Source organism: Coloeus monedula, assembly GCF_965178545.1.
Source record: "Coloeus monedula genome assembly, chromosome: 1".
NCBI lineage: Eukaryota > Metazoa > Chordata > Aves > Passeriformes > Corvidae > Coloeus > Coloeus monedula.
In genome coordinates this window covers 27922847-27942168 of record NC_138781.1, presented here as the reverse complement: position 1 = coordinate 27942168, position 19322 = coordinate 27922847, and the positions used below count along the sequence as shown (strand labels likewise).

Genomic DNA, 19322 nt, shown 5'->3' with positions numbered 1-19322 from the left:
GCAAAATTAAACATGTGATTTGGTATTCCTTAAGTCGCTAGACAGACATCATCTTCACACTGGAAGGCAATTAGTGTCATTCATAATCAGTGTACCCACAGTACTCTCAGGTGAACATATCCCAAAGCCACATCCCAAGTATGCACTCAGTTACACAGTTATACTGAAATCTGTACAAAATTTTGAGAAGTAAAAGGAAAGCAATGTACAGACAGCCAGGGAAATTTCAAAATCTTTCAGAAGTTTCTGTCAATTAGGTCTTTGAAACTAGTCTACTTTAAGATGTCAGACCTTCCAGCAGTTAGATCTCAAAATCGTCTGCTTTGGGTGTTCCATAATAACTTCTGGGTCTTTAAATTTGTCCAAATTCATATTTGATTATCTATTCTCATCTGTCAGTGCATTTATTCACTTTTAATGTTCTTTAAACTCTCCAGACAGGCAAAATGGTGTTTGAAATTTACCTGGTAGAATTTCATCTTTGTAGTCCCCTACCTGCTTTGAATGGGGAAAAAAAACCAACACAGGAGAGGAACCCAAATCATATAGTTTGAAGTTTTTGGATCAAATAAAGCTGTTCATGACTAAAGATACATTTTTGTCTATCCACCTCCAGATCAGTAGAACAAGACAGAAGCAGATCCTCCCATCTCTTCAAGCTTATATCTAAACAAAGGAAACCAGTGCCTAAAGGTTGTTGTTCTCCCATTTACAGTGTTCCATACAGGGCTTAGACAGCTGTAACAAAGGTTATGACAACGCTGGGATGAAAAAATGACTGTATGAAAAAGAAAATAGCAAGCATGACTGTAATTATTTTCCCATCTAAACTTAGTTTAAAAAATCAGCCTTTCTAAAGAGATTCACATGCTGAAACAAAAACCCCACTACACACAAAGACCATATTCATTATCCAAACCAGACAACTGGTGTAGCAGTCATGAACATACAATAGGTTTCTCCAGGACAAACATTAAAAATATCCCACTAAGTTGTTCCAAAACATGTAACATTCGAATATTATGAATGTTCTTATATTCCAAAGCTATGTTCTTTGTTGTCCAGTTTTTAAAGATTAAGGTTTTTCAGCAATAATGGTTCCTTAAAGTAACTTTGCAGGTAGGTATAACTGGGTCTGTCTGGGATGGAGTTAATTTTCTTCATAGCATCCCACTCATACAGCTCTGTGCTTTGGGTTTGGGGATTAAACAGTGCTGATAACACACCAGTGTTTCGGCTGCACAGTGCTCTCCCAGCACCAGAGGTTTCCTTTTTCATTGCCTCCTCCCACTTTGTGTCTGCTCAGACCTGCAGGGCCTAGGCTGTGAGTAGTCAAGAAGCTGGGAGGGGACACAGCCAGGACAGATACTCCCAGATGACAAAAGGGCTATTCCATATGGGATCATGCCCAGCAATAAAAGCTAGGGAAAAGAGAAAGGAAGGTTAATCAGGTCTTCCTGTTGTAAACACCTGCCTGATGCTAGGAAATAAATTCCTTATTTTGTTTTGCTTGTGTACACAGCTTTCCTTCTTGTATTAAAACGTCTTCATCCTGACAAGAGTTTTCTTGCTTTTGTCCCAATTCTGTCCACCATCCCACTGGGAGGGAAGAGTGTATGAGCAATGGCATGGGGGCTGACCTGGTGGCAGGGGCCAACCGACCACAGCAGTCCAGGTTTGAACTCAGTTACTTCAGTAGCTCAGTCAGACAACACTAATTCATTCACATAGAGTGCTTAGCTTTCAGATACTCAAGTTTATTACAGACTTAACACAATAAAACATAGTATAAAAAAAAGTAGATTGCAAAGTCTTCACATCATGGAATGCCAATAGTTACAAAAATTGAAGTAATATCCTTGAAAATACATGAAAGCTAGTGGGAAAATATGGTGGGATAGAGGGAAAACTTGCGGGAGACAGGGAAGAAGGGGAGAAAAATATTGTCAGTTTAAAAAAAAGATATACATGATCCAAGCTTTTTAAATAGAAAATTTAATATCATTCTTTGAGTCAAACAATGTCTAGAAACATATATTCATAATGAAGTTAAGCCCAGATTTTGAACCTCTGAATAACAAGATTCCTTGTGCCCCAGTTAGCTTACATTAATATAGCCCCCTGTGTCCTACAAGTCATTCCAAAATACTCTTTGACTCCTAGAGTGTTTATCATGCTTTACTGGATAGGTTATTTGCTACACAGTTACAGGAACATCTTAAGTTACAAAAATAGTTATCACTCATTAGTATTTCTATACATATCTCAAGCTATTATATGCACACTCTGTACAGTAGTTAAATTTGCTTCCTTAAAACAAACAAAAGAACTAAATCACAGTCAGTCAGATCCAAAATACTCAGGCACCATAATACACTTACATGTGTGGTACTAAGCATCCTGGCCCATGCAAAGCAAAAGCAGTTTCAGTACCCAGGAAACTTATGCATCCAAGTTGTAGGACCCTTGTGATGGCTGGTGGAAGAGGTGAGTATGAGGACCAGGACCTTACTCCCACACTGAACAGCCCCCACCAAACTGCAGGGCTCTCCACACTTAGTGTGCAGATCCCATGCAGACTGCTGTTCCTGGCCAACAGGCCTGACTACCTGTGGAAAAGCAGATTTACACAGCAAAAGCTGTAGGTAGCAGAACTACCCCAAAATACCCCTCTGGTAACGATCAGAATTCCCGAGCTAAACATAAAATAGAAAGGTGACTTCTAAAATGCAACAAACACTGGGTGTTTGCCACAGCCAAATAATTCTTCTCAGCATCTTTTGGCTGGGATCTATTCCTCCTTCCCCAGGCCAAAAGAAAAAAAATTAGACTTTTTGGCATGACCAGGGCCATCACTAACAAATATTTTGCTGGTTGCAAGCAGTCCATTGCTGAAGTATATTGGTTGTACTTGCATTATTTATCCTTCCCTTTGAGTAGTGGAAAGCCGGGAAGCATTACAAGGGTTGTGGCATTTTGTTAGACCAGCAAGTACAAAATTTAGTTTAGAGCTACCATTGCTAGTCTTTCTCATATCTTAACTCTACAAGTCCAGTTCAGCTGATGTGAAGCTTCCTGCAGCTGCCCAACTCTGAAACAAGTCACCCATTTCACAAGGTGCTGTCTGGGAACAGACAGATGTCTCGCTATAGATTTGGGGGGTGGGAAGAAAAACAAAACCACAACTACCACCCCTCAAAAAAAGGAGGAAATAAAAAAGGAAACTTTAAATGCTGAATAAGAAATAATGCTATTTCTCTTTTAATATTGTCTAAATAGAGAAATTTTTCTCTCATACCACTCCAAGCACCATCCTTTCCATCATGAGGGCACAACACTTCAGTCAGGTTAAAGACCCTCATGGTTCAATCCAAGCACTTAGAGTTCGGTGTTTAAATGGTTCCTTTATATAACACATGCTGAAAAGCCCAGGCTATTTGCAATGTACTACTATGAAAAAATATATTCACTTGCAGAACTTCAAGGACAATTTGAAGCAAAGTCAACTAAAGCATGTACTCAAATATGCCAACGCCAGGCTGCAAAATATAACTACAAGTTAATATCAAGGTCATGCACACATCAGAAGTGCATTAAGAACTTCAGTTATACCACAAAGGAAAAACATACTTATGGTTTGTCTTCACAAAAGATTAAGAATTAAGCAACCATCCCCTAAACATCGAGATGAGTAAAGAAATAACGAATGAGCTTTAACAGGCTTTTTCCCACACCAGGAATTCAAGAATGTCAGTCTTCCATCTTTTAGTAAGAGTCTCCCTTTAAATCTCTTCAAACAGATATTTGATGGTTAGATCTTTGATGGTTTGGATCTTGGATGGTTATTCATTCATTTTTAAAGCAGTGTATTTGAAATGTACAATAATTTTGTTCTCCAATGGCCAAACAGTTAACCTTCTTATGCATTTAAGTGTTCCATACTTACTTAAGTTAAAATTTTGAAATTTTACAGTTATTCTAAACAGAATATATTAAGCTGATTTTTAATAGTGCCATTACAGTGCAGCATCTGGACTATATTTCTTACTATTTTAAGAAATAACAGAGTTTCCATTTTAAAGTGCAACAGGTTTTGGTAAAGGAACTGCTAGAAAGCATTCAAGTGAAAAGAATTCTACCAGAAATAAACACACAGCAATACCAGTATAAAGGTATTTGATAGCATTTGAAGACTAGGGGAAGTTACACATGAAATATGGATCACTTCAGAAGACACACAGAAGATAAAATAAGGAAAAAGATTGTAATTTTTCAAGCTGACTTTCTAGAGAGAATTGTACTTACTGATTTACAACTGAACTGAAAGGCTTGCCTTTTTTTTTTTTTTAAATCAAGATAAAATGAATGCGAAAAATGAAAGATCTATCACTTGGATCTATACTGATACCTTGTTTACAAAGTTATACAAGTTAATACTGAGTTCCCTTGCTCCCTTAGCATGTTTCCAAGCTCAGTCACATAAAGCAAGTTTAAGTTAAATATTCACACAGATGTCTACCTTCTTATGTGATGAGATGTTATATTAAAATCAGTAGATAAATTTAAATACTTGCCTTATTTGGTTAGTAATATGCTGACATTTGTGCAAGGGCATACTAGCACTTGGAACGTAAAGCCTTTTATTCTCCCATTACTGACTTAATTTGAGAATTCAGTAGGATCTTTAACCCACAATTTGTTTCTTAAGATGAGAACACTTCATCATTCAGTAAGTCTATCAGAATTTGATGTTACAGATATCCTAGATGACAAAAACTGAGTTTTATCTTCCCCCTTCCGACACATACATGGAAAAAATAATTCCACTCAATTCTTTAATTTAAATCAGCGAATTTCAAGCACTTCATGCAAGGTTAAGAACCACAGATTTACGTATTGATCTTGCTCAGCATGTCCACCAAAACTTCAGAAGTCAGTTTGCATCTCAACATTGCATAGTGTAACTTCCCCCCTGCCATGCTAGTTCAAAAGCAGCATTCACTACTGTCACCAAATAATTCCACCATTCCAGTTATTTTAGATTACCTTTCATCCTTGGAAGAAAAATTTGTTTTAAATCAATGTAACTATCTGCCTACAGCTGTTTCCTTCTTTTTCTATTTCAAAAAAACAAACAACTCCCAAACAAAAACAACACTCTAGTGTGTAAATATTTAAGCCTAGAAGAAAAGAGCCTGTGTGACTTGCTGGCAGACTTCAGTTCTGATATGATTTAAACCAGAATTCTCTCCCTACTCTCCATTATCAGCATATCTTTCTACAACAGGTAACATGAGTTTACCTCTCTGCTCCTAGCCAGCTCCCACTCTCCTGGTCTTTAGTTATCACCTGTATCTTTTCAGGCCATCAGATGAGCTCACGCATTTCAGCAGCCACAGGACTGAACCTTATCTAAACTCTAGAAAGGTGAGTCAACTACGAACTAGTTTCCCTTATGACTTCGAGTTGTAATAAAGACTGTTTACTTTTAAGGGCCCAAAATCAAGAACAATATTCAGAATATAACTACAATAAGTCATTTGAATTGACTACTCTAGTTACAGAAGTTCTCTAAATGCAAAAGATGAAGTCTTCATCTTATCAACAACTATATGAAACTGTCAGATGAGGTTCCAAAAGTTTTCATAGACTGTCAGAGTAAATGCTCATAGCAATTCAAATAGAGAAGGGTGGGGGGTTTATTATGGTTACTTAATGCCTTTTAAATCAGTCTTACATCACCCACATTCTTTTCCCCACCCATCCCCTTAGGTCCATCTAAGAGAGGCTAGTAAAGAAAAGAGTAATGAAGATGTATCTTCACTGAAGTACTGGAGCATCAGAGATTGTTAGTGGCAAGTTACTCAGAAGCCTTTTTCCATAGTGTTTATTGCAAATTCATTTTGTGTAGCTTATTTCCAGGAGATAGGCAGCATAAAACCAGTAATATCTATTTTAAAAAATACATCATTCATTACAATGCAACAGTCTCAACAGTATGTTCTTACAGCTGCATCTTACCTAATTCAGAAACAAAACAATCCTGATCTGGCCAATTAAAAAGTTAACCCTTAGAACAATCAGCCTTGAGGAGTCAGACAACTTTGGACCCAAAGTTTATACTCATCATGATTCACAATTACCCCAGAAATTCGCATGTGCAAACTGTGCTACAGAAACTATTTAATGCTATCAGTCAGTACTCTCATAATTACATCAGCATGTACTCCAACAGAAAGAATTGCTTCATCTTCCCTTACATAACTTTGATGTGACCTTTGAGTGCTCTGTAAGTACAGATAACTACTGCATTTGCTTAATGAGCCTGTGCAAGAAATAAACACAACCCAACATATTAACACTTAAAAGTCGCTTAGATGCATAATATATTAAAACAGTAAAAATCACAAAAATTTACACCAAGCTCTCCAAACCCATGCTCAAAGTTTCCCACCTAGTTCCAACCGCACAATCTTGATTTTAATACCTGTTCTAAAAAGTTTACTAAAAAACAGACTGGTAAAGTCTTGTTCATTTTCTAGACCCTTGGTTTTTTTTCCTTTGTCAGTAATTGTTGTGGAGGTTGTTTTTTGTTTAGTTTTAAATCCAGCTTTAAATATAACAATATATATTCTCCTTATAACATCCCAGAGGTAGCAAGAGGGAATATGAATGAAAAGATGCCAGATTCTGGAAACCGCACATTCAACTATTGTGTCATCCAAGAGAGCTTTCCTGGCTTTCATAGACTGCATGTCACCTCTAATCATGGATAGCAAATAAAGTGTAGAATCCCAAAATAAAGAACAATTGCCACTGGGTTACTAATAGAAGTTTCACTAATAGACACCTCAAAGTAATCTTGTTATTTAAGTAGTAATACTTCATTTTCAATAGTCAAATATCAAGAACTGAAGTATAAACTTAAAATTTATGAGTATTATCTTTTTAAAATTCTCATTAGTGACACATTTCACCTAAACATAGATATACACACAGTTACTCTAAGTTGATGTACCACACTGTAAGGAAAAGTCCCAGTTCTGTTCAAGAATCTGATATTCCCCCTCTCCCTCCCACCACACAACTTGACAGAAGTGCTCACAGTAACAGAAAGCAAACAGAAGGGGAAAACACAACATTTAACAAGTGCACCTATTTACAATTTGCACCTTTCCCTCCTTGCATCTAAAGTGAACAGATCTCAATGTTTGCTATGCTGTACATTACATGTACTCTCCACTCCATGTAGTACCAGTTCTATCCAAAGGATCTCTGCAAGCACCAACAGCAGTCATTCCACACCAAACAACAGGTGCTTTTACTGTGGAGGCTGAAGAACATTTAAATATTCTGACTGGCCCAGTTGGTAGGTCGTGTTTCCTCCACAGTCCACATACTGGTATCTCTCCTGGGATATTTGCTCAGGGTGGCCTAAGTACGAGGTTGTCACTGTCACTCTTAAAAAGACAAAGAGAAGAGATTTTGAGTTTCCTGTTCTAAAAATCACTGGATTTATATTACTAGGGTTATTAAAGAAAAGGTTTTGGAACAAAATATGTTTTAAATAAATTTAAGAACATTACTGATTTACCACTATAGATTTTCTCCATAAAAGACATATGGTTCCTTTTTCTAAAGATGCTAAAGCTGAGTTTTACTTGTAATATCTACCAATACAAATAATATTCTTGTTTGTAACAAGAAAGCAAATGACTAAACAAGCTACAAGCCATGCTATATCTAGTCTAAAGACACCCCCTGCTCCCTCACCAACAAAAGACCCCACCATGCTGAAATTTATGCGCTGTCACGAGAAGCAGTCTCTGACTGAGTACTAAAGCCGGTAATTCCTTCAAGATCAAAGATCTCAGCAAGTTTTGAACAGTGGCCAACACACAAAGTAATTTTAAAGTTTTTGAGACATCAGTAGCTCCATGGCTATAGCTCACCCAACTGCAGAGCAGATACAGTAACAATGATTCTGTTTAATCTGTCTTTACACCACCAGAACCGGTCGAAAGACACAGTTCACTTTCTATAACTAGAAAGCTACTACACTAGAAAGCAAGTTGACTTCATTTTATCTGTGATGCAAAGACTTCAGGTTTAAGTATTTGAGTATTATTTCAATGAGAATTATATGGCTTCTTAAGTTGTTTCCCACACACAAGAAGACTACCATACTTACTGCATCATCACTACTATGTTATGTACTTTGATAGATGGTAAAGTACAGAAGTCACTGCAAAAAAGAACAATTGTTAGATTTACATCAAACTTTTCCAAGATAATTATCTAAAAAGCAAGACTTGTGGCTTCAACTGGAAATTCTGCTGCTCTGTCCACAGAGCTGCTAGCAATGGCAACAGAATCATTTGCCAGTGACTGAATTCTGGGCCTACTTTTATATACATAGTCTTGCTTTCACAGGTTCTGTCTTCACATGGGTTTGCTTTCATGTAATGCTTGCCAACAGAAGTGTCCTGAGAAAGTGATCATTCCATCTTCCAGAAGCTAACCAAGGTTAACCTGAGCCCCTACATTTAAATCCTGCCAGTATCACTTTGTCACCTTTTTTTTTTTTACACTCATCCACTTCTGTATTATGCAAAGTAACCTTTAACTAACATACAGAGATTCAGAAGTCAAGGTTATTGTTCTCTTGCAAGATAGATAACCTTTTCAGACTTATATTTTCTGACACACACCTAAATACCATAAAGTCATAAAGAGCACCATGTAAGTGCATACTTTTAAATCCTGCTTCCTAAATCAATGATCTTGGTCACAAATTTATCAGCTCTAGAATGAACAGCATGTGATCAGTGCAATAAGATTGCTTGGCAGCTACCTACAATATTTTCATATCCCCTCCCTGCACCAGCAAAAATAAGATATAAACAGCTCATCCATATTATAAGGAAATATGGTATTATCATGAGTTCTATGAAGGCTATTTATGAAATTTATTTATTCCTCATGCATCCAAAGAGATTCACAATATAAAAAGTTCACAATATAAAAAGTTAGCTTTACATAAAGCTAGCTTACATACTTTTAAAAGGTGACAGAGATTCAGCATTTTCTGTTGAAGTTTGTGCCTCTCTTGCCATTTCATACCTATTTCATTTTATTTCAACACTTCAAAGCAATGAGGTTTCAATGATTTCTCCCACCCCAAAGGGGCTGGCATCCACTAGAACTGCACACAGACCTGAAGTCTCAATAGTTAACTCTTTCTGTTCAGTCTGCATTTCAGTGTTAAGAGAACTAGAAGTGGGTTTTTTGACCAAGATATAATGAGCTAACAGTCTGTTGGACAAATGAACTTTCAGAAGCTATGAATAAAACCACTCAAAGGTCAGTCTGTAACACTGCTTACCATTGTATACACAAAGTGTGAAGAAAAGTCTCTAATTTGCATACCACTAAATGCAAATTTCCTTCTAGTGCAGAGAAACTTGTGCAAAAGTTATTAGAGAACTTGTGACGGGAACACACCTGCGCTTCCACCCCCTAAAGCAGCAGTCCTAACTAGTGCCAAGGCCTAAAATACTGGAGTAGAGATACCTTTTAAAGGGTTTATAGTCAGGTACAGCAAGCCACTATATGAAACTAATCAAACAATTGTGGCCTACCCTCTTTCAGTACTATTAAACTTGAAGAAAATGCCCCAATGTCTTTTCAAACAGATTTCTGCTAACTTTGAAAAAAGTTGGTTTTAATGTCATCACAACTTTTAATAAGATCCATGTGATATTTACAGGTGAGTACACTTACTACATGTAGCTCATTTCATCTTGTATGACTGTAGGCACCATATAATCAATCTAAAAAAAAAAAAAAAAACCACACAATAAAAAAGCAAGGAAAACACAAATAAGTAGATTTATATATGAAGATTAACACATGTTTAACTCTGAAAGCCTAAGCTACTTACCTGTTTCATATCCAGCGGACCAATGTTGGTGATGTTGTTTAACCGTGCCTTGCCAATAACTGTTTTTGAAAACTGAACTTGGGCTGTGATATTTGCCACTTCAACAGAGTAATAGTTGTTATTCGTTATATTCAGTGTGTTCTGAAAAAACAAACACAAAACAGCAACAGCTATCCATTCTGTGTATCTTGATGAGCAAGCATTTTGAAACCTGTGCATGAGACAGTAATTCCTGAAATTATGCAAGTAAATTTTCCTGTCTGCTAGGATTGCAGAGAGGAGTGGGGTCATGGACCATCACTTTCTAAGTTTGTTTAGTGAACATATTGAGTAACACAAACTTCTGCACAACTTTCCTGGTAACAACCCTCCACTGCAAATACTGCATTTCTTCCAATCCTCAGTTATTCCTTCCAGGAAATTTAGCTATCAAAGGACCTCTTTCACCCATGGCAGCTTTGCTTTATTTAAAATGAAGAACTGTACCAAAAGTCTTTAGGCAATCCCATATCAAGATCATTACGAAGAAATCAAGAACTATGTGGGAACAGCTCCTTTAAGTTTAAAGGTGGATAAGAAGTATTTTTCCCCAACCCCATAATTTTTCCCCAACTGCATAATACCAGGGCAGCAGCAAACAGCATTCCTACATACACATGCTACATTTCAGACACATTTCAAAAGTAACACTAAGAACTCCAAAGTTACTCTTCCCTTGAAAACAGAAGACCCAGTGTCAGCCTGCAACTACAGCTCTATTAGCTATAGCTACAAGAACCAGCCACAGCAGGTCCAGTTACATTTTTCAAACTGGTCACCAATTCTATTTCTTAAGGTACCAACTAAGCTTTTCAGCCAGACCACAGTTTGTATGTACATTAAACTCTCCAAGCAGTATCTCCTGTTGCATTTATGCATTGCAAACACCCAGTCAGACTTACTGTAATATTTAGATAGATTATCCGTCTATCCTGTTCGTAAGTGACATATACTGACTTCACACCAATGTACTCAACGTCAATCGAGCGAGGAAACAAGAAAAATACAGCCAGCCCAGAAAGTAGTAAACACACAGTTACAGAAGCAGTCACATAGAGCTTTCTGGAGGAAAAAAAGAGCACATTTCAGAGTCAAAAGCACATTAAACAACAGTGACATACTATTTTCTTTTAAGTGATAAGGAGCAGAACTAGTCAACACAACTTATTCAGTCTATTTCTAGCTTCCATTAGCTTCTAAAAGGGGAAAAAAACTATGCTGCACTTCACAGCTATGTCTTAAACAGCTGTTACTCTTGTATATACATCAGATATCATATTTCAAATCATGTGGTTATCTCAACATTTGTAACTTGCAGAGGAAAATGGAAGAGGTAAATACTTATGTGCTTTGAAACAAACTCACTTCCTCTTAACGTTTATTTATAGCAGAACTTCTGTCATTTTGTGGAAGTCTCACAACACATCCAGAACACAAAATACAGCTCTCATGACAGAAAATCCCGACTTCCAGGGAAAGTGTCAGGACTTCAGCTAAGGAGCAGGAAATTCACAATTAAGCTAACACAAAAGGGTGTGTTTGTGTGGGTGTGGCTGTGTGTGTGCATAGGAGGGTGGGGCGGGGGTAGGGGTGTGAGAGATAATAAAAAAACCCTCCAAAAATAAAAGGATCTACTTCAGCTCCAGTTTAGTCAAAATTAGAACACTACAGTAATATGTTTCAAATTTGTACTACCATTACATCAGATATATTATCCAGAATAGTATTATGTGAAGCTATTGTATTTCTTTTTCCTGGCACTCATTTCTGTTTATTACAAAAACATCAAAACATTAAGAAAAAAACAAAGTAAAAACCAAAACAAGTCAGAACAAGAAGCCCTGAGCATTGTAGTGAAACCCCCAAGTAGATCCTAGAAAAAAAATTAAATATGCTGCATCAGAAATTACTGATTTTTCTAGCTGCAAATATCAGAATGTTACAAATCAATTTCAGGTGACTTGCTTTTTGTAGTGGCTCAAAGACATTACCGATGAACTTAAACAGTGAAGATATGTCTGCTTAGATCAATTAGGATGCTACAGAGATTGAGAAATACCTCATTACTGTAAACATTTACATGAATAGGTCATACAGTATTACTTAGCTTTGATGTACTGTGATGGAAGTATGCACACCTGTTAATAAGTAACTCTCCAAGAGTTAAAGGCTGGTATTACCCACAAGCCCTGTTTTTCCAGTACTGAAAGCATTCCAGTGATCATCTTATTGCTATCTCCTTTGAATTGCTGAATTTTAACTTGAAGAGAATAATTAACTGTAGATTCAGGTATCACAAATAGCTATTGACTTACGTTCTTCTTGGCCTCAGCCTCTGATCACTGTATGGAATTAGTGCTACCAGCTGATTTTCCTGCCCTGGAAACAAAAACACCCTTTCAGAATTTAAACAGAGAATAAGTGTTGTTGAAGCTCTTTTACACAAAGAGTACCCGTTTTAACTTAGCAGCACCAAAGAATAAACACTAAAGATAAATATTTAAATTCCAGATAAGGACCCAGGCTGAATGCTACTGTAGCTGATGTCACTTTCTGAAATAGAGCACAGCTTACACAACATCAAGATGAGAAAACACCAAGTCCGCAAAGACCAAAACAGCAATAAATTCTGCCTCTGCACTGCACACAACTGAAGGCAGCATTGCCTCTGGCACCTCTTCCTGGAGAAAAAGAGACATAAAACAGCTCTGAGCTCTCTATGCCAGACCATAAGAACTCATGTGACAAAACATGCAGAAGCTTGGGCAGTAAGAACTGATCCAGAAGGCATTCCGCATGTACTCTCCTGAAAAGCAGAGGTCAGTCTGGTTAAAAAAACCCCAACAAACAACAAGCCCAAATTGAAACAACCAAAGCTACTATGTATCAATATAGGTGGTATTGGCAACACAAGTTATACACTGCATTCTGGAAATCAGAAGTATATAAAAATATATTTATCACAGTGCTGCTGAGCTGCAGCACCCTGGAAGTCAAAATTAGTATCTACTGGAATTTCCCCATACAAGTTACATCACTAGGCAGTATTTTTAAAGGCAGATATCTTAACAGCAGAAATAAAGAACACATACACAGATGAGCTGTTGAAAGTACATGTACTACATCTGCCTGTAGAGCTTTTGCTATTGGTTGTGAAACTGTATGAGAACAAAGGCCTCAAGGCCAAGTCAGATCTGCAATTTTTAAGCCAACTGCAGAATTTGATCAAATCATCACTTAGCTAATCAAGCACTTGGCAATGATTCCACGCTGAATCACTAAGCTAAGCAAAACATGCTAACCAAGCATATAGTAGCATGTAAAACATTAACCTTCTAAAAAGCCTCTACCAATTCAAAACACATTTTCATCTCTACTTCAATGAAGCACCTTTGAAGAAAAAAGCATAGTCCTGCTTTCATACTACAACATGCTGAAAAACCAAAGCTTTCCAAGTAACTAAACATAATTTCAGGGATTTATTATAGTTTAGCCATCATATCACATATTAATTATAGTCTTACTAGTCATGCAGTCATTCTTGATTTTTCCCCTCTCCCCTCAAATGACCTCCAAATGTGACTTTTTTTCTTCTCTAAAATACTAAGGAATAATTAGAAAGACAATCCTCTTAGTTCTAATAACTCATTTAAAGTTCTAACTTTAACCATATCGTTTCATTAGAATGTATTGACAATGTGCATGTTTTAATAGTTACTGCAAACTATTTTAGTTAATAAAATAATTAACTTACATTTATTTAAGTATTACATTTAAGGATTCTACAGTGAAAAAAAGAAGCTTTTGAACATAGACATCCTGCTATATCTCCATTTGAGTAAAACATGCTATTGATATTAACAAGTGTTTCAAGTTAACAGAACAAACTTCTTTACCCTTTTTGGCTAAGGTAATTTTTAGTTTCATTGCTTTTCCAGATGCCAAATTTGCTGAATTTAGAGCTATGCAAGAATACATTGTAGCAGAAAGTTTAACAGCCAAACCACGAATCTCCTATGGTATTTGCAACCACTAAATATTCTGTGCTCCCTGATCTTTCTACAAAGGTGATACACAAGGGTTTGTAAACTGTATCATAACCTAATCTCACTGAAGCACGTGCAGAAAGACAATACGGCACAGATATCACTCAAGTTTCCTGAGCTGCTGGTCAAAATCAGTTCTGAGAGCTTTCACACCCAATAATCTATTTTGGATAAGAGGTGTGGCAAAAGCAGACCTGAACATGAAATCATCTCATCAGTTCTTCCCCGGTCAAAGGGAAAAATCTCACAGCTGAAGCAATAGGCTGTGGCTTGGCCCACTGCATTTGTCACACTCTTCTTCTGCCCAGTTTCAGATATCCTGCAGTCTCCTTTCACAGGTCTCTTCATAAATATTTAGATAGCCTATCATTTAGGACAGAAGTGTAACAAAGCAGCATGTTTTACCAAAAGGAAAAGCAAAGGATGAGGGCAAAGCAAACAAAACAGTTAGGTATGAAGAATAATGCTGTGCAGCCTACTCCTTCCCGAGGCAGCCAAGGAACCTATGTATTTTCAACTCCAAGCTGGAATTATCCACCTAGCAAGCACCAGTGGGACAAAGGGAGCATAAAGGAAGACAAGGGGCACTGATGGCAGCAAGGGCAAGAAAGTTCCCTATAAATGACCAGGGAACAAGTGTTTCAAGCCAGGTCTACTTTTCTGTCCCTGTATTTGCAGCCATTTTTGCAGTTATATATTGATTAAAATAGCTTAAAATAGGTAATTAAAAAAATGCAATAAAACGTCATGAAACAAAAGGTTTTCTCATTCAGCTTGCAAGAGCTAAGGTTATGTGTGGATTCAAAGCTGAGAAGCAAGAAACAGTTGCTTTACGCAGACAAGAGGAGATCCAACCTGTAACAGCCAAGGTGTAACAGCCGACCCAATTTGTTACACTTATCTGGAGTAACAAAACGCTTACTGCTAACACAAAAAAAAAGTCAAAGAGATGAAAAAACTTCATCTTGACTTGAAAAGCTATTTGTTATGAATTATTACAACTTCACGTGGTCACGATGTAAATTAATTGGTTAAAAAATGAAATAAAAGGAATAAAAAAGAAAATTTACCTCGTGGAATTCTTCCTGTTCCCTGGCAGGTTGGGCAGGTCACACTGTCTCTTCCTGTAAATTCCACATAAGGAAACTGGGATACATCTCCACATCTGCTGTCTTCATTGTGCACTTCCGAGTGAACTAAACCGTTCCTCACGTTATCAGACACTGAGCTTCCATCATAGCCATCTTCCTTGCAGGTATGCATTGGCAGGTGAGAAAGTGATTTTCCCATGTCTAAAAACAAGGTCAGAAGGAAGTTTTCAGGGACAATGGTTCAAACATGGCTTGCATTTATTCCTCTGCACCAGGTAACTGTTAGTCTATGGCCATAGCCTGACAAGACTCAGTTCTCCTTTGTTCAGATCCCTTAAGACCTGCAAAGCACTAAGGCTCTGTCAAGCTGGAGTCAATCCCAAAATGCAAAGAACCTGAATTAACTGGGAGCTTTGTTCAGATTCTCCAATATGCACAGGTTGAAAGGGGATCAATGAGAGCCTTTAAAATTAGAACAGTACAACTGCTGGCAAAAGTTGCAACAGCTTTTCAAAGGATTGTTACTGTACAGGCTTTAACACAACACACTAATCTTTGTATTAAAAAAAAAAAAATCAAGACTGGGCCTTAGAAAGCAATTTTGCAATTTTGAGTAAATTCTACACACATGACAGACCCAATTTTAGTAAATTGTTTAGCTCAGACTTGTTTTGAGAACATAGGATTGGCTATTAGTTTCCAAGCTAGAAATACAGATCGCCAGGTGTTTAAACTGATGATTCCCTTTAATTCAAAAGGGGAAAAATTCACACGGAAGTAAAAAATGGGAGTTACTTAAACATAGTAGCTGCCAATATATAGCATTTATAAAGACTCGTTAAAAAAAAAAGGATTACTCACAAAAGCATTTTAGTTACCTATGTGTACTTTAATTTTCTCATTATTGTAGCTTTTCAGCCACAACACTAAAAATACCTTGAAACACAGAACGCTTGAAACTAAAGTCTGTAAAAAGTACTACAAGCAGAAATCTCCCCAGTTCTCAACATGTGGAAAACAAACTCCAAGTTAAAAAAATAAACCTCTACAGCAATGCCAATTAGTTGTCCATCTTATCCACATAATCCATTTTATTTACTTAACACACAGAGACAGCAGTCACTCAATTCATCAGTGTTTTGAGGAACTGCATGATTTAAAAAGAATCTGCTAAACTCCATTGAGGCTTTGTTTCCATTAAGAGTCATTTTTAAAGTGGCAGCTAGCAATTATCATGCTGGTTCACTAAGAGGAAGCTCTAAGAGGAAGATTAAAAGAGGAAAATGAGTCAGAATATTTTAAACCAACTACTTAAGACAGAACAGAAATATCTCAAATACGGTGATGGCAACGCAAACAGAACATTAATTCATTATCTTGCTATAAAGGCTAGGTGAATGTGAGAGAAGGAAAGTAAGTCAACAAATGCCAACTAGTCCCAGTTACTGCTCCAGCAAATATGCAGGATTATTTTTTTTCATTTATGTCATTAAACCCTTACAAGCAGGAAAACTATCTACCCTTCTGCTGCTACAGCACTTTTTAAACATTCTAAGTTTGGGAGCCATTCAATAATGGAAATTGTTAAACTGAAAATTAAAACTACTGAGCTATTGAAAGGTAAAAATCCTGAAAAAGCTGCTGACAATGTTGACAATTATTTCACATGGGGTTTTTGTTTACTTTTCTCCTTGCAGCTGACCTACAGCCTTCAAGCTATGGAACTTGAGTCTTGCAGCTTAGGCAATAACTGTCACAATTATGGATCTGAAAGCTTAGGGATCATGCTGTTCTCCTACCACTACATCCAACTACTGACAGTAGGCTCAGACTACACCTACATTAAGAACTGCATACAGACCAGGCAGCAACTCTGAAAAAGAAACAGTTACTGAGGACCCAAAACCCACACTGTACATGTTTTTGCATGTTTATTCCATAATAGCTCTTATGTAGACTTACAGCACCCACTGACAACTGAAGTGCACATTCCAGTTTTAACTTTTTCCAAAATTAAAAGTTCACGCACTCCCTCATCACACTGTGACATGAACCAAAGTGCAGCAGGCAAGGATGACTGGGAAGTCCTTTCAAGAGCACATCCTTTACTTGAATTAAGTCCTTTCAAGAGCACATCCTTTACTTGAATTAAAGTACTAATGCAGGTGCATCCTTGAATGCCAGCTGTACCTGAGCTTCAATAATTAGAATGTAATGGTGCCAGAGACTTGGGAGAAACATCTCAGTTCACAAAGAAGAAAACGGAGAACCACCTTCAAGCAAAATTTGATCCACCAACATGCTTTTCCCCCCAGCCATGCCCAAACCTTACTACAGCTGACCACAAATCAAGAACACATTGTGCTTTTATCCAGCACTTATAGGCCGAACAGCAGTAACTCTGAGAATGTAACGGCTCCATTTGTCACAGCTTCTATATGGTCACCAAAGTCAGAAATCCTACTTGCTGAACAGCTGTGCTTTGGTCCAGTCTCCCTTATAACTGATGTTACACTCCATTCCCCTTGGACTTATCTGGAGTTTCTGTGAATTCAGTCTGCTAAAACGAGTTTGGTAAATTAAAAATGTTGTGACAAGTGGCATCTGTTTAAAACCCCACCCTTCAACTTGCTACACACTGCAGCACAATGGTACACAGACAAAACCCAAACAGTGTCACAAGACACACTGAACCACCACATCCTGAGCTACATGCAAGACTAGGGGAAAAAAACTTTCTGTTTATAGACTCAGTGAAACTTCATAGAGTCAAACTAAATTGTTATACTTCTCCAGGAAGTTAGGCTGGTGTTCTTACCCTTTCTATGCAAACACATAAACTTGAGATTACTTGAGATTACCTACTTCTTTTTCAAGATAGCAAAAGATTCCGAATCGCAACCACCGTCTGCCCCATCAGCTATGCCTTAACCGCGAACATCACAATCTCCTCCAAAGCAGAGGAGGCGCCAGGCTAAGGCAGTGACTTAGCAGCCACAGGCTTGTCCAGCTCGGGTGGGCACGACCAGCGCTGCCTTTCACGACCCCTTTACAGACCCACGTCTCGGACACTGCCTGAGCGGTAAAGCGGGCGCTGCTAAAATAAAGGAGTCAAAAATCCTGGGATTTAGGGATTTTCTCGCCCATCAGTGCTAGCTGCTCTCACAAACATTGCGAAGTTTACAGCCGGCAGGCTTGGACCAAGGCCCGGTGAGCTCGGCTGCTGCTGGGCTGCCCGGGCGGCCCCCGGCCCCCGCTCGGCCTGGGGTGGACTCGGCGCGGGAGCCGTGCCCGGGTAGGGCTGGGCAGGGCAAGGCCAGGCCAGGCCAGGCCAGCCCAGCCCAGCCCCCCCGCCCCGCCGCGGGCCTGCTCAGGCCCGGCCGAGGCCCAGGGGCGGCCGCGGCGACCCCCGCCCGGCGCGCAGCTCCGCCAGCGCCCACAGCCCCCGCCCGCCGCGGCAGCGCGCTTCCGTCCCCACCTGCGGCGCGGGCTCGGCGGGCCGGGCCGGGCCGGGCCGGGCACGGCACAGGGGCAGAACCGCAGACACCGAGAGCGACGCAGCTGCGGCGCTGAACCCCGGATCGGGCGTGTGCGCAGCCGCGGGGCGGAGCCGGGCCCAGCCCACCCGGCCGGGGGCGGAGAAGGCTCCACGCTGTTGTCCTCCCTGCTTGCCCGGGCCGTGCCAGCCCCCAGCTGGCCCAAGGGTCGGGAGTGGCGCCTAAGCTGCCGTCTGAAGGGATGCGGGGCGATCCCGTATCCGGGAGTGGAATCAAGGGTGGGGGAGAGGGGAATAGGAAGGTCGCGCAGCCCCGCTTTGCGGCAGAGGGACTAAAGGGGAGAGAGCAGGATTCCATCCGGGGTTTCAGCCGTGGTTCAGAATCCAAGTAACAGAGTCATGTAGGTTGGAAAAGACCTTTGAGATCATCGAGTCCAACCTGTGACTGAACCACCATGTCAGCTAGACCACGGCACCAAGGGCCACGTCCAGACTTTCCTTAAACACTTCCAGGGACAGCGACCACCACCTCCCAGGGCAGTCCGTTCCAATGTCTAATCATCCTTTCTGTGAAGAAATTCGTCCTAATGTCCAACCTACCCCCCCATTCCCCCCAGCCGGTGCAGCTTAAGCCCATGTCCCCTCGTCCTATTGCTAGCTCGCCGTGCTGCTCGCAGCTATGAGCGCCCTCTCCTTCTGTCCTCAGC

The 19322-nt window shown here is 39.2% G+C and overlaps 1 protein-coding gene across 2 annotated transcripts; it reads right to left on the bottom strand.

Moving 5' to 3' along the window:
- Positions 1-1974: 1974 nt before the first annotated feature.
- On the bottom strand, positions 1975-18702 carry TMEM106B (transmembrane protein 106B). 2 transcript variants are annotated; one of them, XM_082295053.1, is made up of 8 exons: positions 18598-18702; positions 15099-15320; positions 12298-12361; positions 10885-11044; positions 9944-10084; positions 9784-9833; positions 8192-8245; positions 1975-7460 (listed from the first exon to the last, which is right to left on the bottom strand). In XM_082295053.1, the coding sequence occupies exons 2-8, from the start codon at positions 15316-15318 to the stop codon at positions 7322-7324; spliced, it is 828 nt and encodes a 275-aa protein (XP_082151179.1). In that variant the 5' UTR covers positions 15319-15320; positions 18598-18702; the 3' UTR covers positions 1975-7321. The 2 variants fall into 2 exon arrangements, with proteins under 2 accessions (XP_082151179.1, XP_082151180.1); XM_082295054.1 differs by lacking the exon at positions 18598-18702 and adding an exon at positions 17985-18333.
- Between the last annotated feature and the right edge of the window lie 620 nt (positions 18703-19322).

Bases quoted from the DNA above. Each gene is read 5' to 3' on its own strand.
- TMEM106B (XM_082295053.1), bottom strand. From the start codon at position 15,318: ATGGGAAAATCACTTTCTCACCTGCCAATGCATACCTGCAAGGAAGAT. The intron at 11,045-12,297 runs GTAAGTCAATAG...TTTTTCCTCCAG, and splicing joins AGGCTGAGGCCAAGAAGAAC to AAAGCTCTATGTGACTGCTT. The intron at 9,834-9,943 runs GTAAGTAGCTTA...TTTTTTTTTTAG, and splicing joins GTCCGCTGGATATGAAACAG to ATTGATTATATGGTGCCTAC.